The sequence below is a fragment of the Acinonyx jubatus genome, chromosome C1 (genome assembly GCF_027475565.1).
Source record: "Acinonyx jubatus isolate Ajub_Pintada_27869175 chromosome C1, VMU_Ajub_asm_v1.0, whole genome shotgun sequence".
Taxonomy (NCBI): domain Eukaryota; kingdom Metazoa; phylum Chordata; class Mammalia; order Carnivora; family Felidae; genus Acinonyx; species Acinonyx jubatus.
The window spans coordinates 211,390,513-211,412,044 of record NC_069381.1 but is presented as its reverse complement, the minus strand read 5'-3'; the positions used below and the strand labels follow the sequence as shown (position 1 = coordinate 211,412,044).

At 50.9% G+C, this 21,532-nt stretch overlaps 1 protein-coding gene across 2 annotated transcripts in view; it reads right to left on the bottom strand.

Moving 5' to 3' along the window:
- Positions 1 to 21,532, bottom strand: part of INPP5D (inositol polyphosphate-5-phosphatase D) — a 121,857-nt gene that overhangs the window by 3,343 nt on the left and 96,982 nt on the right. For both annotated transcript variants that reach the window (XM_027047430.2, XM_027047435.2), the window contains exons 18-25: positions 19,902 to 19,983; positions 16,285 to 16,374; positions 13,734 to 13,847; positions 12,353 to 12,435; positions 10,796 to 10,883; positions 8,200 to 8,349; positions 6,086 to 6,185; positions 3,680 to 3,946 (exon numbers count right to left, since the gene is read on the bottom strand). In XM_027047430.2, the coding sequence (XP_026903231.1) occupies positions 3,680 to 3,946; positions 6,086 to 6,185; positions 8,200 to 8,349; positions 10,796 to 10,883; positions 12,353 to 12,435; positions 13,734 to 13,847; positions 16,285 to 16,374; positions 19,902 to 19,983 (974 nt within the window). The remainder of the gene's footprint in view (positions 1 to 3,679; positions 3,947 to 6,085; positions 6,186 to 8,199; positions 8,350 to 10,795; positions 10,884 to 12,352; positions 12,436 to 13,733; positions 13,848 to 16,284; positions 16,375 to 19,901; positions 19,984 to 21,532) is intronic.

The following is a 21,532-nucleotide window of genomic DNA, read 5'->3' as shown; positions in this document are numbered from 1 at the left end:
TAATGTCTGTTTTTGAGAGAGACAGAGTGCAAGTGGGGGAAGGGCAGAGAGAGAGGGAAACACAGAACCTGAAGCAGGCTCCAGGTTCCGAGCTGTCCAGCACAGAATGCAAAGTGGGGCCCAAACTCACGAGCCTGGGCGCCACCAAAATTGAGTATTTCTATTCTTAAAAAAAAAAAAAAGTTAATTTTGTTATGGGCATTTCACTTCAATTAAACAAATCTAAAAATGAGAGGAGACGGTGCTGTGTTGCTCATCTGTTGATGATCTCACAGGTAAGCTCACCTCTTGCCTTAGACCTTTTCACTGCTCACACTGGAGCACTAGGGAGCAAGGTGGGGGCTTCGCTGAAGGTTTCATAGGAGAAAGGGAAGGGAGTTCACTTCTATGGCACCATCAATGTCAAAGGCACCTCTTCAGTCCTTGTCAGAGAAGCCTGCCCTCCACACCCCCGCCCCTCACAGCAGCTAACGGACCTCCTTTCCTGGACTCCCCTCATAAGAACCCCACAGCCTCTATGTTGTCTCTAGCAAATTCTGTTCAGACCCTCAGAACAGAAGCCTGCGGGGGACCGCACCCCCTCAGCGACCTATCTGTGCTGCTCCAGGGCCCCAGCTCAAGGAGTTCCGTTTAACAGACAGCAGGGGCCCCCAATGTGTGGGATGCTGCCTCAGGCACAGGAGGGGAACACGAACCAGACAAAAATCTGTGCTCAGGGGACCGATGCTCCCAATGAGCACAGCATTCTTCCCAACCACACAGCCCTCTCTCCCTGGAGAGCTCCTGGTGAGTGTGGTTTCCTTCACTCAAAGAGGGAAAGAAAAATGGGGTGGCCGTGCCGAAACTCAGAGGGAACTGGGAGAGACGTGGGCCAGCGCCGGGCAAGCGGACAGGGCTGTCTGACTCTGGGCAGCGCAGACACTCCAGGTTCCAACTGCAAGGAGGGAAGAGCTGCCTGTGTTGATGTGTTTCCTGAATTGTTGCTGCTTTGACTCGAGGTGATTTTCTGCTGAGCGAATTATAATCAGGAATGGGAACACGTTTTACTTTCTGGCCAACAGCACAGTCTCCCGGGGTGGGGGGGGAGTGTTCTGGGTTCTGCTTTCTGCAAAAAGGGGAAGCTGTCGTGAACAAGCAGGTCCCTAGGAAACCAATGAAGTGTTGAGGCCGCAACGCCTCTTACTGATGGAATGTGCACTGAAACACTGTTCCAAAGTCGCGGAAAGGCCAAGGCTAATAGGCTCTTCAGGGAATAGGCATGGGCTCCAGGGACAGAGGCGAGATGTCACCCTCACATGGGTCCTCATGAGACGAGAGGCCACGGGTGTGGGGGAGGCGAGCCTCGGGGACATGCCAAAGGGGGCTTGACTGTTGACTTGGGGTTTTTGCTCATTACCCTTTGGAAAGACTTAGAAGCAGTTGCATAATCAGAATTGTTGGGGCCTTGAACAAAGACTTTAAAAGCTGCCCCTCCACGTCAGGCCACCCTCTGTACCCCTGCTGGATCCTCAAAGATCTTGGCTATGAATTGGTGCAGGGAGGAAGGTGCAGGAAGGTACAAGCAGCATCGACCAGACATTTCTGATAGAGTCAAGAAGCTGGAAAGAAAAATGCATGGTCTGATTCTTGGCAGCTGAAATGACAGACAGGAGGATCAGGGGCAGGGCCGGGAAGAGGCCACTGGGGGTGAGTGTTTGTTGATTCCAAAGTTCCTTCCCTGGGAAAAGAGCAGGAGGCAAGTTAAGACTTCCACCTGAGGGGGCTCTTGTCACTCTGAGAGAGGGGTCTGGTGGGGGCAGGGCGACTGGGGAAAACCACAAGAAATTCAAAAAGTCTTATTTCCCTGACCACAGGTTACAAGAAACCAAGTTCCAGAGGAGGCCATGGCTGTGGAATGAGTGAACCAATATCCAGGGGGCAAAATAACCCCACTTGTCAGATTCCAGAATCTTCCTTTCTAAAGCGAAGCACTGAGCAGGGTCTGAGACGGGCCCCCCTTCCTCACCACATGACTTCATCCCAGAGATATGTCCCAGCTTGCCCAGGATTCGAGAGTTCCCCGAGACATGGGTTCCCAGTGCTGAAATGGGGACAGTCTTGAGCAAACGGAAACGGCTGTTCACTCCACCTGGGTGTGGGGTGGAGGTGGCAGGGAACAGAGGGTGCTGGGGACACCCCCCCTCCAGCCTTTCACTCAGGCTGAGCTGGGGGTCTGAGTAGTGGAGAGGGTTGCCGCCAGGCATGGGAGCTGCTGGCTTCTTGCCTAGAATCACCTCGGTTGTGTGAAGTGAGCTTAGAACCCCACCCTGGGGACCCCTTCCCTACAGATGTGCCCGTTCTGAAGCTGTCACCCGTGGAACCAAAGAGAATACATCCCCACCCAGCTCCAGGCTATGTGCTGTGTTCAAGTTGTTAAGTACAAAGGTACACCGACTTTGGCAACTTAAAATCATTACACTTAAAGAATCAGGGTTGCCACAGAGGGACCTCAGCACCCGTCAAACGGTGGCTTTTGTTTTCACTTCCCAGGGAGAAACCTCTTCCAAGGCTCTTACAGGATAACCACAGTCCAAAAATGTTATCAACAAACCCTGAAGACTAGGGCCACAGAGAGACAGGGTGAGGCTCAGGGGCCTCGCGACTGCTCCTGTCCTATCACATCCTCCTCCCCTCCGTGCATCTGTCCAATTTGTTTTTAGCAAAAATGCTTGAGAAGCATACCTGTAAAGTACCCCTCAATCCAAAGGAAGCTCCTGCCAGGCCAGGTGTGCTAAGCAAGAACAATGATGTGTGACGACGGTCCCTTCCCTGGCTCCTCATAAATGATGGAAGACACCATTGAGGAACAGAGGACCTCAGAGGGGAAGAGAGGTCCAGAAGCAGCCCCCTGAAGTCATTACCAAGACAGCGACCAAGGAAAGACGGTGCTCATGATACTTTGTACGTCTCCAATCATCGTTAATCGGGATCTGCACTTTTAATTTCCCGGTCATCCTGTGCTTACTGGAAAACTCGTAGGGCTCCCTCTCTAAAGGATGGGTTCACGTGTTACGTGGCACAAGTGAGAAGTGGATGGAGATTTGGCTGCCTGGCCTGAGCTCCTCCTGGCTCTGTCCTCCTGGCCCAGTTCTAGATGCAGGCCAGCTTTCTCTGGGCTCCTGGCCTTTCCCAAAGTTTTTTGGCCAAACTCCTTCTGCAGGCCGGCTGCCCTCCCACCCTTCAAAATCCATGCCCCCACCCCCCACCCCATAGCTACTGCTTTTTCTTACTGGCCTCAAAAGGAGAGATGGAAAAGTTGTGGATGGGAACAGGACCCTTGTGGCTGAAAAGGCAGGGGAACTCAGAAATCCCCACCTGTTCCTTGAGAGGTTGCATGAAGGCTCACTGGTGATAGAAACATATTTTCCAATAAATGTAGTTTTTACGGGAAGTTGTTTTTTGGGGCAGTATCTTAAAAAATGTTCTATTTTTTTTAAGTCTTTCCAATTTATACCAATAGGGTAGGACATGGCGATTTCATAGGCATTTATTGAGTGCCTACTGTGTTCTAGGCCCTGAGGATGAGTCGATGACCAAAGTGGACACACAACCCTAGCTTTATGCAGCTTCTATTCTAGGGTCAGGTTTCCCGGTGATGAAAACCAGGGAAGGGAGAGGACTTGATGAAGAGGACGCTCACCTTGACTCCTGTGTCCTGGGGCAGGGGCCCCGGGTTGTTGTGGAGGACGAAAACTTCTTCGGTGATATGGGTGCCTGGGACGGTGGTGTTGGGGGGCTCTCTCCCCTTCCAGGCCCCAGGGATGAGTCCTTTAGTGGCTGGTCATAGCTCCAGGCTGTGGGCTGCTGGTCAGGGGACAAGGACTGCTTCATGTGTCCGAAGGGCACCACCCCCATGTAGTTGGGGTTGATGATTTCCGTGATGCTGGAGCCACTGCATGCAGGGACCCTGGAGGGGAAAAACACCCAAAGTCACACCCCAGGGCTCCCTTCCCGTCTCCAGGTCAGCACCCCATGAGGCCAGCATCCTCTGATGTCCCTCGGGGACCCCAGGTCCTCCGCGATTCCTTCACTCTTTGGACAGTGGATTCATTCATTCATTCATTCATTCATTCATTCATTCCTACAGCAAAATAGTTATGGAGTGCTTAGTAAGTACCAGGCCCTGGGCCAGAAGGTAATATGGGTGTGAACAGAGCAGCCAGTCTCTGTTCTCATAAAATCCACGTCTGACAGGCAAGAAAACAAAAACACAGTGACTAAGAAACACGGTGTTCACGTAGTGCTGAAGTCTGAGATGAACTGGGCACAGGGCGAGCAGAGAAGACCTGTCTGAGGAGGCAGGTAAGGAAGGGAGGGGAGACGGGGTGGGAGGCCCTGGTAGGAGGGGCTTCATAGTCCTGAAGGGCTGTGAGCAAGTGGGGAGGATGGATAAGAGGCTGGCGAGGTCAGGCTGCGTGGGTGGGGGGGTGGCAGGGCTGGGGAGGGGGTGGTAAATGAACGGCTGGCTCCATCTGGAATGTGTTGGCTGGTACCACTGTGTGAGACATCAGAATGGGGACGGCCATGCAGGCATTTGGAACGATGGGCAGGAGGTCACAGAAGTCAAGGCCGGAACCTCGAATGTCAGGGGGAGTCAGCTTAACACTGTGGAGGGCTGAACACTGAACTGGCTGAGGTGACCCTGGGAGACACACACACCGTGCTGCCTCTCGGCGACAAGAGTGTCGTCCTTCCTTGTGAGAGAGTGCTGTTATGAGAACCAACTAGTAGAGAGCTGAGTATACGGGTTAACGAGCAAGGCTCCCCAGCTCTCATCTGCTCAACCAGCCTCAGTCTATCTCTTCCCCATCCGTCAATGCCTATTTAAGAAGCATTAGTTCAGGGCGCCTGGGTGGCTCAGTTAAGCCTCCGACTTTGGCTCAGGTCATGATCTCATGGTTCCTGAGTTCGAGTCCCACGTCGGGCTCTGTGCTGACAGCTTGGAGCCTGGAGCCTGTTTCAGATTCTGTGTCTCCCTCTCTCTGTGCCCCTCCCTCATGCAGGCCGTCTCTCTCTCTCTCTCCCTCAAGAATAAACATTAAAAATTAAAAAAAAGAAGAAGAAGGGGAAGCGTTAGTTCTAATACTAGCCAAATGGAAAAAGAATTTGTTGACCCTCACTGATCCTGATTCTGGAACCAAACAGACATCTGAGAGTTAGGATACATTCATTGATGGGATAACATTGGAAGAAAAAGATTGAAAGGGAACATTATATGGCTCCGAGGGTCAGAAGTTGCAAGTGGGCGAGGGACTGGCTGGGAGAGGGGAGACCTGGTGCATGGGTGGGGCAGGTACGAGGACAAGGGCTGGAGGGACAGTGGTCTGGGGGCCTGAAGGAGGGGACTAAGCCGGGCTCTGCAGTGGCGTCTGGGATTTCGTGTTGGCTAACCGGCATGGCTTCGCCCCCTCAGCAGGCAAGCGGGCACAGGGACCATGACAACGCCGTCTGGCTTGATGCTAGGACTCGGGACCCCAGCAGTGAGCTGAGGCGGCCCTGCCAGTGGGACTCCTGTCCCCTGGTCACATAGACTTTAATGTCTGTGTGATTCCCAGTCCAGGCTCTGCCAAGAGCAACCTGTGTGCACTTTCCTCAGTGATGGTTTTCCCCTTAGCAACAGGATGGGTTTGTTGACCACAGAGCTGCTGCTGTCACGGGTCCCCAGGAGACGCGGGAACCATTCCCCGCAGTCACCTCTGCAGTGGCTTCCCCCTGGACTGGGCATCTTGCTGCTAGGCCGGGAGTTCCCAAATCAGGGGCTCACCTACTTTGCCTTGATTTCTCTGGACTCTTGACACACGCCAAGGGCTCGGCCAATGTCAGTGAAGTCCACTGCTCTCTGACACAGAAGCGTCTCCCAGGCCGCACACAGACAGGCACACCCACCTGCCCGGGGCTGGCAGCCGGACAACGCCTCTCCCTGGCCAGAGCTCTCACTCCCTCCTGGTCCCTGGTTTCTCTGTGCTCCACTCACCCTCCCCTGGGTCCTGGGTCTGCATAATCACATTAGTTTGTGGGGAAGCCCTGGCAACCCCCCCTGTTCTACCTGTTGGCGGCAGGTTCCCACTGCTTCATGGGGTCATGGCTGGTGAGGCTCTTCAGGGACTTGGGCCCGCTGGACTCATCTCGCTCCGTCTTCACAAAATCTGCAGGGTGAGATACAGCAAACAGCACGTGAGGGCCAGAGCGCCCAGCATGGGCCAGGATGGTATAGAAGTTTCCATTGGCAGCTGACGCGGGACAGTCAACCGTGGCTGTCTGGGAGGTGGGCCAAGCAAGATTCTGAGGCCTCACATGAGTTCAGTGATCGAAGAAGGATGCGTGTCCCCGCTCCACGGGGAGAAGAGTCCACACCCAGAGTTGTCTTGTCATGTGACATGTCCAACTTATTGGTCTCACAAGGGGCAGGGAAACATTTCTTGGCAGATCTGAATGAAACAAACATTAACAAGGTGGCTCCGTAAGAGCATCTGAGACCAAAGCCAAGCTCGTCTAAAGGGGAACTGGGACGCCACCTTCCTTTCGGACTCTGGCTTGTGCTTGCACAGGAGGCAAGTCCCTCTCACCCCAGCCTGTGGTTCTGCTGGAGAAAGGAGCTCCCACAGGGCAGAAGAGGGAGCCCCATCCACAGGAGATAGTACCCCTGGGGGCCCAGAGCCCTCCCAGAAGCAGGGAATGCTAACCGTCTACACACAGTGAGTCCTGCTCTCATTATCCGTGTGAGACTCAGGCCCCCATGGTGTTTATGAATTCCACCTTATCACCCTGTGAACCTGTACTCTCACCCTGGGCTAGGCGCCTGCTAGATATATGACCATCAGCCAAACACTGAACTTCTCTGCGCCTCAGTTTCCCCATCTACCACACAAGGACGAAACCGGGCTGTCAGGGCCACTGCAAGGCATTAATGGGATGACCTTCATAAGACCATTGTTTCCCACATTATCCAGCATCAAGTTAAAGTCCAACTCATTTTAGGCATTGTTGTTAGAGTGCTTTTGAATAGGAATTAAAGGCAAAAGGAAGGAAAAACCACCTGTTGTTTGTGTGGGAAGCAAGAAATGCTTGATTAACACATTTTGAGCAGCTCTGTATCCCTCAAATCATTTATTATCTCAAGCACAGAGGTTTTAATGTGATGGATACTACTGAGGACTCTACACGCTAGTTTCCAAGTTTAAAATTTTGGGGAAGGATTCTGAGAAAATTACAGATTTGAGTCTAGAAACGTCCTCGTGTTCCCGGCTATTAAGGTCTCTTGGCCGCGTTTCAATATTCCCCAGAGGAGCAGTGACAATTCTTATCTAGAGATGAGGCATCTACAATTCCCTAATGAGTCTCCTTTGGGGACAGACAGGAGAGGACTCCCCAAGGCTGGGACATCACGTGGGGTGAAGAAACACTGTCAATGAGCATTTGTTCCCAAGCATGGCTGCACAGTGTCCTTTCTGAGAGCCACGAGAAACGTGTCCTCCTGACGGCCAGCAGAAAGAAGCAAGTGTCGTTTTGCAGGACACAAAGAGTTGAGCTCAAGCTGGAAGAGGTGCTGGGGGACCCTGCCAAGGAACAGAGGAGAAGATGCCGCTGTTTTGGGCGGTGGGTGGGGCCTAGGTAGGGAAAAGCCAAGGAAATGTGCGAAGTACGAGGATGGGGCCGCTTTTTAGAGCACAGGGTGTGTGACAGCAATCTGGAAGGCCCAGAAGCCCTGGCTGGCACCATGAGGGCAGGGCGTAGCTACGTAGGTATGTATGTGTGAGCTGCAGCCTGGAAAGAACTATTCAGAATCAGGCAGGTTTATTGTATAATCTTGGTCTTTCTGGTGGAGGTGCTAACTGGGAGTGACAAGGCCTAAAAGACTAACAGGAGACAAGAGCAGCAGAGCATCTGGAAAATTCACGAGCTTCCCATCCTTACAGATGGAAGGTGACTGGGGTCAGGGAATGAAGACGTGCGGCCATGGGATGTTGCGGTTCTGTAGGGACATTCTTGAGTCAGTTAAGAATCGGGCCAGATGGTCTCTGACATCCCTTGTGATGCTGGATTTCTGTTCTGAGGCCACAGCAGAGAGAACACGCAATGGCTGAGGGGAGAGAAATGTCTTTCCTGTCCCTAAGCCAGCAGCACTGAAGAGTGAGCAGGGGAGGGCTCGTGCCCACTCACCATAGAGCTTTTCCCTTGTCTTGCCCTGGGACGTCTGCAGCTTAATCTCCCCCCGGAAGTGGCCTGTCATCTCTCCGTGGTGGGTGAGAGGCGTGTAGATGGGGAGCAGAGTTTCCGTGGCCTCTAACCGTAAAGCGATGCAGCCTTCACCTGGGCAGGTGGGGAGAACAACAGTCATGTCAAGAGGCATTTCACGGGAGAAACACCATGCATTCAGCCTGGAGATTAACTCCACCGTCCAAAGATGATCCTTCGAAACAATGTCCAAGGTGGGGATTATCGAATAAAGCTTTTAGAACAACGCCTCAGCAATTTGGGAAAAACATTTCAAACCTTACAGTGGAATGAACTCCACGTGGATTAGTTGATGTAAAAAAAAAAAGAATTAAATCCTAGAAAATCCAGCAGACGAGCAGACTTAACCACTAATCTGATTGCGGGAGCGAATGATAACTTCCTAGGGCTTGAGGCAATGTAAGAAATGACAAAACAGACCGACAGGTAAGAAGGTATAAAAGCTTAAAACTTCTGCACAGAGACAGAAAGGAAAATGTGAAAGAGACCGATGGCTTTGTGAATCCCACAAGGAACTCCTCAAAATCAAATCCCAGCAGGTAACTGGGCATATAACCCAAACAGGTATTTCACACAAAAAGAATTATAACTGGTTAATTTCAATGAATGGAAACTGTGTCTCCCTCTCTCTCTGCCCCTCCCCCGTTCATGCTCCGTCTCTCTCTGTCCCAAAAATAAATAAAAAACACTGAAAAAAATTTTTTTTTTAAAAAATGCAAATTAAGACAGCACTAAGGGACTCTCTTACAGACAGGAAATTAGTACAAGATGGAAGGAAGCAAAAGAATCCCCAGAACCAGCAAGGATCTGGGGAAACCCGTACCCTTGGACATGGTGAGGTCAACATGGCAAGACTTTTTTTACAGCAATCAGTTTGATAACGAGTGTCAGGAATCACCAACATATTTGTGCCCTTTGACCCGGCACACGTGGGAACTTATCCTAAACAGAGGATTCAAAAGAATAAAAATGTAGCTGAAGGAGGATCAAAAATGCTCACAAAGACATCCATCTCAGCATTATTCAGAACACGGACAGGAATAATCAACAGCAAACCCATGGGGTATCATTAAGCCATTAAATGCAGCCGTCGTGAAGGCCGTACAGGAGGATGATCACGAAAACGTGTATCGTCTGACATGTCTATCACTGGGGGAGAAAGAAAATTAAAAATGGCACCTCTGTGGTGGTTGTAAATATAGAAATCTATGTATGCCTATGTATGAGGATAGAAGTGTGAGACCAAAATAAACATGGTTCCCGTTGTGGGGAATGAGACTGTGGGCTGGCTTTTTTTTTCCCGTTATTATTACGATACGCTGTTTGTGTGGATACCAAGAGGCAGAAACAAAGGAAGAAGACAGTATTTGAACAAGAAAACGGAACCATCCTTCCTGTGCTCCTGTGTGCTACCACCAAAACTTCAAACATTCTGACTCCACCTGGATCCGTTCTCTTTGCCCCGACATGATGGATGGGGGTTCCTCCATCCAGGGCCGGTACAATCCTCAGGCTCTGGCCACCCCTGCCTGGCTCTGGGACCCCCTCTGTCCAGTGCTGTGCTAGGAGGGGGTGAAGGGCAGGATTCTGGAGCTGGGTTGCCGGGGTTCAAGTCCAAGGTCACACGGTAGCTTGTCAAAGTCACTCTGTGGCCAAGGACAAGTAACCTTGGACAGGTCACTTCATTTCCTCACCTCTGCAGCTAAGGTAGCCATTGTACCTACATTCCAGGGCCTTTGGCGAGCCTGGACAGTAGGCCACCAACACATAGACATCCTTGTGTCTTCGGCCTCTTGTTTCCTGACTTCCCCTGATTAGCATTTGAACACCTTCAAATTCCTCCCATTGAAAACTGAACACCCTCCTGGGACCAGGATTCATTTTTGTCTGCCTCTTGCAAGGAGCTGCTTGATCTGGCTGCCTCCAGCCTCGCTCTGGCCACCTGCCCCTCTTATCCCTGTGTTCTAACCACAATGAGTGTATGGAGTTTGAACCTGACATTGGGCTGGAGCCACGCACTGGCTGAAGAAAATGTCATAGAAGATGACGTCGCTCTAGTTGGTGTCTGCCCAGTATGGGCACTGACCAATGCCAGACAGACATGGGCTCAAATTAGGGCTCAGCCAGTTTCTACCTGTGACTTAGGCAAGTCCCTTAAGTTCTCTGAGCCTCAGTTTACTCACCTACTGATTGACAGAATAGTACATGCTTTATAAGGTCTTGTCAGGATTAAATGATCCCTGCAAAGCACCTGCCACAGACTCTTGACGCAGGAAAGACTCCATAAACGAGAGGGGCTGTGGCTGCTGGCTATTCCTCCCAGAAGCCCGACAAGGCAGGAAGGATGAGTTACCAGTAACTGTCCCTCTGGCAGCCCTAGGAGGGGGAGGGGGAGGGGGGGGACAGGAGAACAGGATGGGGAGCGGGAGCTGGGCTTTCTGGAACGGAGATGCCAGTGCCTCCCTTACATGAGAGGCCACCGGCTAACAGCAGGTGCAGCAACCTTTCCAGGGACCCTTACCATACGATTCGTCGCTGTCAGAGGACTTAATGCTAATCAGGATGTGCTGGTCCAGCAGGTACTCGGGGTCAGAGATAATGGGCTTCAGCTGCACAGAGAAGGGGACAGGGTTAGAGCTGACTCCCAGGGGACATGATCATCGTGGTCAGAGTGACAGTAGAGCGCAGGGAGCTTCTGTCAGGGTGCCCTGGTGGGATTATAGAGGGTACAGAGAGGGTGCCGTCAGGTGACAGGGATGGGTGGAGGGTCAGGGGGCCCCTTAGGTGCTGTGGGGGCAGCGGGTGAAGCTGGAGAGTGAGGAGGGGGCTGGGAGCCAACTAGATAAAGAGGGGGAATGCCAGGACCAGACAGGCATTCCAGAAAGTTCCATCAGGCTTCAGGATGCCTCAGCAAGGAGGCGGTGGGATGGAGACCCTGAGGGAGGCAGCAGTGAGGTGGAGAGGAGGGACAGAGGCAGGAGGAAGAGCAGGTCTTGGTAGCAGTGAGGATGTAGGGCCAGGGTACCGTGGAGTCCCCTGAACCAGACGGGGGTACATGTGTTATATGGACGGGGACGCTGGCATCTTTCACAACTTGACTGAAGGAGGAGATGGGCCATTTGGTTGCCACGTGGGGCAGCCGGGAGGGGAGGAACGGAAGGGTCGGGTGGGTGGCTGAGGCAGGATGTCACCTTGGAGACCTAAGCCACAGGGATTCAGGTACCTGAAAACAGCCCCAGTATGACGACTTTTGACAGCTATGGCCTTGTGGAGGACCCCGATTAGAAGTGCTCCCCAGTTAGGAGACTCTGTGACATGGCCCAAGAACGGGTTCCAATCAACAGCCCCCCAAAACTGCCCATGTCCCACCCAAGCCTTAGGAGAGGATGGGTCCTTCCGCCTGTTTAAGGCCATCTTGTAAAGCTCACCTTGGGTGTCACCTCTGAGGGAACCTTCCAGGAGAGCCCCTGGGACTCTTGCCGCATACAACAGATCTGCCTGGCCTGAACTCCCCTCTGCATACCCTTTCCTCATTATGTGACAGAAAACCCCACAAGGTCCTACTCCGCCGCGCACCCAGCATGAACACCCAGACGTGGCCACCGTCAACTCAACGTCACAAAAGCTTTTCTGGGTCCCAGGTAGAACACCAATTTTTTTTTTTTTTTCTATAAGAAAGAGGAACGTGTTGCCAGTATGGTCGGTCTGTGTGTTTTCAATTCCACCCTCTGCTATCACGGGGCCATGGACACGTCAAGTTCTTTCTGAACCCAGTGTTCAGGTAGGAGCAATGAACTCCTCTCTGCCCCTTCACTTGATCCCCCAAGCTGGGCTGAGCAGGTGAAAGGCCACTGCAGGAGGATCAGGACCTCGGGGCCTGGGGCCTGTCATCGCAGCTGTGTGGCTGTGTGACTGTGAACCAGCCTCTCTGGGATCTGCCTCAGTTTCCTTCTTTGCAAAGTCACATGGTCAGACAAATCCATCACTGGGTCTCTTCCGTGATCCATTAAGGAATGCTGGGGCCACAGGGGCTGGCGAATGCCAAGTTCTCCCCAGCTACATCCTGTTCTTGACTTACCTTTGGAAGGGTCTCGCCAAACTTCACCACCAACTCCCCCTCGCTTCCTTCTTCATTTTCTCCCTCCTGACTCTTGACAAAACCTGACAGAGGACAAGAAGGCAAGGCTGGTTTTCAAAGAACAAACAAGAGCCAGACAGAGAAGACTCCTAGGGTCGCCCCACCCAGACCGAGGAAGATATTCTCCCTCTTTCATCTATAGGGGCCACAGCACTGCTTGGGAGTCAGGCTTGTGGGGGATTCTGTTTTGATGCAGGGGATGGTCATTTGCCAACACGGTTGGATTATTTTTAGGAAAAACTCAGAGACTTCCCTCCTTTTCAGCTCCTTTTTTGCAACAAACCAGGCAACAAAGAAATCATCACATCACAGGCAAGGAGATTAGGAAACATGACAGCTTGTCCCACGCCACTCAAGATAGCAGCCTTTCGAAATGCTAATTTAAGCTTCCTAATATGCTGTTTCCATAGAAATGTATGCAAATGTCTCGATAGTTTATTAAAAACACCCGCACAAAAATCCTCATCATTTTTGGAGGTGCCTTGCCCCAGCTTGGTGACTCGGGACCTGGAAACTTCGCGGAGAAGGCAGGTCTGTCAGCAAGACTGAGCCCGGGCTGAGTGGGAGAAGGAAGGGAGGGGAGCAGGGCAACTCCTCTTCTGGATTTCTGGAGGCAGCCGTCATCCTGTCCCAAAATGCCTCCTTCGATGGAGTTGATTCTGCCCCCTCCCCCCCTCCAGACCATCTCGGCGAGGGGAGCTAGAAACCACCCAGATCTTGCCACAAAACAGCTTTAGACAATATGCCTAGAAATGTCACCCGGAAATGGTGTTTGCTAAACACAGTTTGTGCTAACTCCTGCTGGCTGGGAGCAGGCCGTCCGTCTCTCGCTTGCCTGTGGATGCTCCAGAACACCTGAGAACGATGCCCGTCGTGTACCAAGGAGCAGAGGACTCCAGAAGGAAGGACAAGTGGCTACCAGCGGCTGGTCAGGCCCGGCACTGGCCTCCACGAGCTCTGGACCTCCGCCCAGGACCCTCGGGTTGAGTCAGAGCCCCAGCTTGGGGAGGGGAGGGACCCTCGGGGGCTACACTCGAGGGGCAAGGAGAGGAGCCAGCGGCCCGGTCACCTCCAAGGGCTGACGACGGGTCAGTGTTTCAGTGACTGTCCCTGCCTCTGAGGCCGCAATGGCAGGATCACAGGCCGCTGGGGGGTGCCCCACAGTAACCACAGACTCCAACGCTCCCCCTGCAGACCCCCACGAGGCCCATCTGTGAATCCTTCCCAGAGAGAAGAGGGGCGAGGCGCCACCAGTGAAAAGGCACCTAAGAGAAAGAGTCCTGCCTGCACGGCCAACAGGTAGCAGCTCGGCACCACTTACTCTCTAAGCAGCTTGAGTGGAACTCCAGGTAGAACTTGGTCTGGGACTTGGTCTTCAGCGTGGCAAAGCACCTGAGAAACTCGATCTGCCCTTGGCTGTCGACGGTCCCGGGGCCTGGAACAGGTGACAAAGAGATGTGGCTCCACAATGTGCCCAGAGAAGGTGAGGTCCAGGTGAAGGAGAGGTTTTCCTGAATCCCACCACAGGCGCTGAGCAACCGCAACGGTGGGAAGAGCAAAGACTTCAAGGAGCCAAGAGCCCGACGCCCTTAGCCTCAGTGCCTCAGTCTCCGCATTTGTTCTGGCAAAGAGAGCTTGTATAAAGGCTCTGGTCGATACCCAAATCTGTGTCGTTTCTAGGTCCGGGTAGCAAGGGCTACCTGCTCTTCCTGCCTCTGGCTGACCTCCCTCCACTCCTTCTTTACCCTCATCCACAGTTGGCTCCTCATGGCATTCACGGAGGGGATTGTGTTTGCAAGTGTCCTCAGGCTGGCTTTGAACAAGTTCCATCCTTCCGTGTAAATTCTGAGCCACCCGAGAGCAAGGACAGACATCCCGGTCCTCCGTCCCGCCTGTGCGCCCTTCTTTCCTTTCTATTCCTTTTCCCCCAGCTTTATTGAGGAATAACTGGCAAATGTGATTGTGCACATTCAAAGGGTACAGCGTGATGCTTTGATACACACATACGCTGTGAAATGCTTACCAAGATCAAAACAATTCACACATGCGTCACCCACATAATTAACTGGTGTGTGTGTGTGTGTGTGTGTGTGTGTGTGTGTGTGTATGTGTGTGTGTGTGTGTGTGTGTGTGTGGTAAGAATGCTTCAGATCTACTCCCAGCAAATCTCCAGTTTACAATACTGTATTATTACCTATAGTCATCATGCTATTAGCTCCCCAGAATTTACTCATCTTGTAACTGAAAGTCTGGACCTTTTGACCTCCATCTCCCCATTTCCCGCTCCCTTCAGCCCCTGGCAACCACCCTCCTACTGTTTCTACGAAATTGGCGGTTTCTTCCAAGATCCTGCGTAGAGGTGATACCATACGCCTATGGTACTTTTTCTCTCTGGCTTATTTCACTCAGCTTTCTTTTATGTTCTTAAATCCCACAGCATCTAGACCAGGCTCTGCTTAGGAAGAGTCAACCTATGCTCAATCCAGGTCATGGGCATTTGTGTCTTCTGTGTACTGGGTGCCAGTGGAGGGAAGACAAGCCTGATACCGATGATGTGATGAGGGTCCTCACCGAGGGTGTGATGGCATCAGCCATCCCATCAAAGCTGCAGGAACTCAGAGAGATGGGAGATGGGTGAGAGGCCTGGGAGAGATGGAAGGTTCTGGAAAGACAGTGCTCAGAGCTAGCATGGAGACAGGGTGGTGGATTAAGGCTGTGTGGAGAGGGGAGGTCACGCTGCTAGAGTAGATGTTAGACCCAACAGCATGGAGAGGAGTGTCCCAGAAAGACAGTACTCCAGTCGTGCCCACATCCTTCATGGCACGAAGGACACACAGTAATACAGGCTTTTCCTACCTGCATTGAGCCCCCCACTCAACCTTCCTAAATTAGCCCGGACTGTCTGCTGACCACAGAAGAGGGGTGGGGGAGGGTTACAGAGGAGGTGACAACATGGCTCCTCAGTCACCCAGGCCCAGGCTGGATGCACCACAGAGAACACCAGACCCCTGCTGGGATGACGGTGGCCTGGTGAGCCGGGCTGAGCTGGATTACTTGAAAATTTACCTGCAGATCTAAGTATTATTTACTCTAGCATTTCCCAAACTCAGTCACCACATCCCATCCTTACAATGTTCACCATCTCCGCCCACCGTGCACCCACGTGAATGCTGGCTTAATATTTTCTTTAAATAGACTCACTGTTTAAACTTAGGCAAACATGTTTAAGTAAGAAAGGACACCACGAGACTGGATGAAAAACCAGCGTGGCTTGCCTTTACACAGAAGAGACAGATGCAAAGCATGTCAAAATAAACGCATTACTCTCGAATGTTCATCCGTGGCCCACCCGGAATGGCCTTTGGTGGTGGACATGCCACACCTTGGAAAAACATTCACTTATTCAACTTTTTAAATTTTGTTTTAAAAAACATTTTAAGTTTATTTATTTATCTGAGGGAGAGAAAGTAAGCAGGGGAGGGGCAGGGAGAGAGAAAATCCCAAGCAGGCTCCAGGCTGTCGGCACAGAGCCCGATGCGGGCCCAAACCCACGAACCGTGGGATCATGACCTGAGCCGAAACCAAGAGACAGACTTGGCGGCTTAACTGAATGAGCCACCCAGGTGCCCCTCGTTTATTCAGTGTTAAGGACTGGATTCAAACTGAGGCTCAGAAAGCTGACGTATCTGCCAAAGAGAACAAGCAAATGCTCTGCACTGAAACCATGGTATGGCCTGATGTGGACTGTGGACTCGTCTGGAAGGATGAGCCCCCATCTACCACGGACAACAGATTGCTGTAATCAGAAGATGAGTGCCCGAAGCCTCTTGTCATCGCGGACGACAGAGGGACGGACACCATCCACCACTTACCGTTCTTGGAGACAAACTGGGAGGTGACTCCTGCCTCAAATGTGGCAAAAACAGGGCTGTGGTCACTTGTCATGATGTCGCTGGTGCTGCCTGCAGGGGAGGGAAGGCATTTCTGAGCAGGGAAGGAGAATTCCTTTCTGGTCAAACCAAGGAGGTCAAACCCATGGTAGAAATCAACTTGTACTTATGGAAGCCTCCAGAAATTTCATGATTTTATACCTGTTAGTCCACTGGCCTTCCACAACCACGCTCAAAAGTCTCAGTGGAAGTGGGTGACACTCTCTCCTCCATGGCAAAAATGTGCCTGTGCTAGTTTTTCCTTGAGACACACGAGTTTTTAAATAGATCGTGGAGCGTTCAGACTTTTCTGGTCTCAGCACTTTGTTGCACCGATGAGCTCACGGCCCAGTGTGGGATGGGGATTCAGGTCACCGAGCTCATCAGCAACTGACTTGGTGCCTTCCCCCATCCCACAATGCCTCGTAGGATTGGGAGACAGTGGAACGTGCAGTGTAGACAGAGCGTAGACAACTCTTTTAAGGAACATGGCGCTTGGAGGGAATGCAGTGAGGCATGTTTGGAGGGCGTAAGGGAAAGAACACAGCTCTAGAAATACCGAGTTCTAAGTGCTTATAATAGAGCCACGTGGAGCTGTCCAGCTGGGTACTCAAGGCTGGAGATTTATCTTTAGGTTTGGAGTCACGATGTTAGGTGGAAGCAGAAGCCATGAGGATGTTTGGGCTCCACAGGGGAGGTGTGCAGGAGGCCCAAGCTACACCGTCCAGTAATGGGCAAAGAGAAATAGCACAGGAGACCAAGAAGGCAGGAAGGCGATTTACATCCTTTCCTATAAAGTGTTTATAAATCAGCAAGACAAAGGAAAACATCTCACCCTTCAACCAACCAAAGGACACGGGCAGAAAATTCCAAAAGAAATATGGATGGCTACCAAACATGGAAAATCATGCTCACTTGCTAACAACCATCAGAAAGACAGTTGAAACAACGAGACAGAATGAAAGAAGAGAACGCGGAGGAAGGCGGGGGTACTGGTCTGGGGAAGGAAGAAGGGATGGAGGAGAGGGGCCAGGAGAGGGGGAGGACACCCCTTCTCTGAGACAGAAGGGAAAAGGTAGGAAGGGTGCCAGCCTAAGTCACATTTGGATGTAGACAGGAAGAAGTCAGGGAGGGTCCAGTGCTGTGTGAAGCAGGGAGGCAGGGGAATCAGGACGAGCGTGGGGTGTTCTAGCGACAAGTTAGAGGGTAGACCAGCATTTTTAACAATATTTACATACGTATCAAGCAGAACAGCACCAGCAGTATGATGCCTGTGCCCCGAAAACTGGGAGGGCGATGGTTACCTGGGTGGCCTCTCTGTAACCACATACTGTATGCCCCCCTCCCACAGTGAGTCTGGGCTTGGCTTTATGGCTTCTTTCGGCCAGCGGGACATTAGGAAATGTGAGACAAGCAGAGACTCGAAAAGCTCTTCCACATCTGGGACCCCCGGGACCAGGAAGAAGCCTGGACTAGCCTGCTGGGTGATGAACACAGCCAAGTTACCACCATCGCCCCTGTTGACAGCTAGCTAACTGGCCAACCAACCCCCAGTTTGGGTGGGCGCCTGGCCTGAGTGCGCCCACCCAACACCAAAGAGAGCAGAGATGAACAGTCCCAAGTCCAGCCCAGAGAACTGTAAGCTGTCAAGTTTTAGGGCAGCTTGTTACGCAGCAGATTAACTGATACATCTTATTTATGTTAATCACCATAAGACTCAAGCTCCCAGCTGACCCCCATTTCCTGAGCTCTGGACATTCATTCCCTTCTCTTTCCTAATTCTTGCTCACTCCCAAATCATTAAACTCTTCCTCCGCACCCTCTGGCATTCAGTGAAATATCATTAGCAAAATTCCCTACATCTTCAACTTTCCCTTCACATTCTATACCTGGTCCTTCCTCGGAAAATACCACAGCGTCTCAACTAAGGGCTGTTTGTCGGCTTTGTCCCCATATGTGGGTCCAGAAAGTGGGAAGGTGTGTCCCCTTTGCTCCTCAATGCCACTTCCAGACCAATCAATCTCCCTCCGTTTTCCTAAAAATCTCCACTATGGAGTTTTTTGGACGCCAAGCTTAAAGAGCTTCAAAGCGCAGTAATGCTACAAGCCAGTACTTTCTCCTGAATCGCCGCAGAGACCTGCTGAATAAGGCAGATGGTGGCATCTTCCTAGAGACAAGAATTGGCAGGACTCATGGAGTTGCAGGATGTGGGAAAGAAGCACCACTGAGAAATGGGATGATTGACAACGGGTGGGATAGGAGTCTTCATTGGTCTTGAACGCGGAGTAATTCTTTGGCTGTGGCTATGGGGGTGGGATGCTTTTCTGCACACCTAAAGGTGTGAAGTTTGTCTAGTGAGGTCATTTCTGGGAGATAGAGCTCAGGTGCTAGGGGACTGTGGGGTGCATTCCTTCCCAGGGTAGTCGCTTTGCTCCCCTCTGGGCATCAGGAGGCATGGGCAAAAAAAAAAAAAAAAAAAAAAAAAGGAATGGAAATCAGTTCAACCTGTTGGGACCGGACTTAAACATGGGTGTTTGCTGGTCCCCAGAGAGAGGATGGGAGCCACAAAGGTGGCCACCGGGCAGCAGCAAGAACCTCCCTTTGGTGGGTGGGGTAGGGGTGAGGTCATGAACAGTCCACCAGGGGCCTGAGGCCAGTGACTTGGGATGGGAACAAGGATGGCCCTCCTTTGGATGTCACTGCCTGAAAACCTGCAATGTTTCGAAAATAATATCACAATGGTCAGTCAGTGAAGTGTTCAAGGTAGTTCTGCTCTGAAATTTTTAAATTTATTTTGTATTTATTCTGAGAGAGAACGTGAGCGGGAGAGGGGCAGAGAGAGAAAGAGAGAGAGGGAGACACAGAAGCCGAAGCAGGCTCCAGGCTCTGAGCTGTCAGCACAAAGCCCGACATGGGGCTCGAATTCACGAAACCGTGAGATCATGACCTGAGCCGAAACCAAGAGTCAGACGCTTAACTGATGGAGCCACCCAGGCGCCCCTGCTCTGAATTTCTAAGTACACAGTGCAGAAGAGTTCCAAATAATGGGAATTAAGAGGTAGCTTTTAAGAATGAGCACTCAAGCAATTAAGAATTCCTTCAGTATATCTTAAACTTCTAGAGTCAATAATTATTGAATTGTTTTGCTAACTTTTTCATAATTACTTATTTTAATATTGCATATTATAACTCTCTCATCAATGTAACTCAATTTATCTTTAAATCTCCATAAATACATACGCATATACCCATGGTATATGTTAGGTTGAACCATATGAATTTCCAATAGTTGACTATTTCTGACCTACAAAAATACCACTTTCGTGTGGTTCAAACCTAACGCGTTTTCAGAACAAGTCTGGGTTTCTTTTAAGAGGGGCTCCTTAATTCTGGTGTTTCCCAAATCAGAAGACACTTGTCATGCTGCAGCCTGAGACACGAGAGGATACGTCAGCTCCTTCGGGTCACCTGACCAGGGCTGCAGGGACTTCTCCCATTTCACAGAGACGGACTGCAGCCCGTTGGTTTCAGGGAGCCGAAGCTCCCAGCTTGTCACTCACCATAGGACTGACAGACCACATGCACCAGCGGGTAAGACTTCCAGAGGACTCGGTCACACCAGGAAGGCAGGTTGTATTTCATCTGTAAATCACAGTCACGAGTTTTTTGAGATGCCTGCTAGTTTATTTAATAGGTAAGTCAGTAAAAGAAAAGATTAACATGTGGCCTCTGTAATCCTTGAATTCATGTGCTGTTGGAGCTTTATAGATTTTCCCCATAGGTGGCCTTCAAGCCTTTTCATTTGCCTTAAGTCCTGAGTCCACTGCTGCCCCCACACCGTCAGACGCCTTGGATTCCTGCTTTGGAAGATCGACTCACTTGGCTATGTGCTCATACCTATCCTCCACATTATTTCAGAAGTTCCTGTTTTTATCTTCTCTTTTTTTTCTGACTCAGATGAACCCCACACATGGGTACTTTCAACCCAGTCTCTGCTTATCTTCTCCAGCTCCTTACTTTAATAACACACTCCAGCCACCCCTCCCATTCACACAGCCATCCACCTCTCTACTTATCCCGTCAGTCAGCCACCTACTTATTCACCCAACTACCTGCCCATTTACCCATCCACCCATCTGCATATCCATGTAACCATCCAATCAGTCAAACAAAATGTATTAAGACAAGCCCTCTCCCGGGCTACACTGGCAAGCGAGATGCTCACTGGGTGTGATAGACAAGGCACATTGGCAATATCCTTTATCCCTTTAAGTTCTAGCCCTTTCTGCTCTGCCTATATTTTTTTTTTATTTTTTTTATGTTTATTTATTATTGAGAGACAGACACAGAGCGTGAGCAGGGGAGGGTTAGAGAGAGGTGGGAGACACAGAATCCGAAGCAGGCTCCAGGCTCTGAGCTGTCAGCACAGAGCCCCACGCGGGGCTCGAACCCACAACCTGCAAGATCATGACCTGAGCCAAAGTCGGTCGCCTGACCGACTGAGCCACCTAGGCGCCCCTCTGCTCTGCCTATAAATGTAAAGGCACTCATCATAAAAGAGCCTACCCCTGCCATCTCTTTCAATTACTTTCCTCTTTTTATCAATTTTCTTTCAAGAGTGTTCTATTCTCATTGCCTCTACTTTTGGACCACCCATTTAGTTTTTTAAACTTGAGGAACAACTTACACACAGTAAAGGGTACTAACCTCAAGTATACAGCTTGAGGAATTTTTATATTTGTACACACCCATTTAACCACTACCCAGATCAAGATATAGAAAATCTCCATCATCTCAAAAGGTTCCCTCATGTGCCTCTGTGTCCATACCACCACCTTGTAGAGGTGAACGTTATGGTGACTAATGCCTCTACTGATTAATTTTGCTTCACCTTGAACTTATAAATGGATTCACTCAGTACATATCATTTGATGTCTGGCTCCTTTCACCTACATTGTTGTCTGTAGAAGTTTATTTGCTGCACTGCTGTGGTTGTATTCCATCGTATGTATATACCGCATTTATCTACTCTATACTGACAGAAATAGGGCTGTTCCCAGTTTTTGGACATTGTGAACAAAGCTGCAATAAACATTCCTGTATCTTCCTCTTGACAAACAAATGTACTACTCCAAAGTGGGAATTACCAGATCACAGGGTAGATTAGTTTCACAGATGCTGCCACACTGTT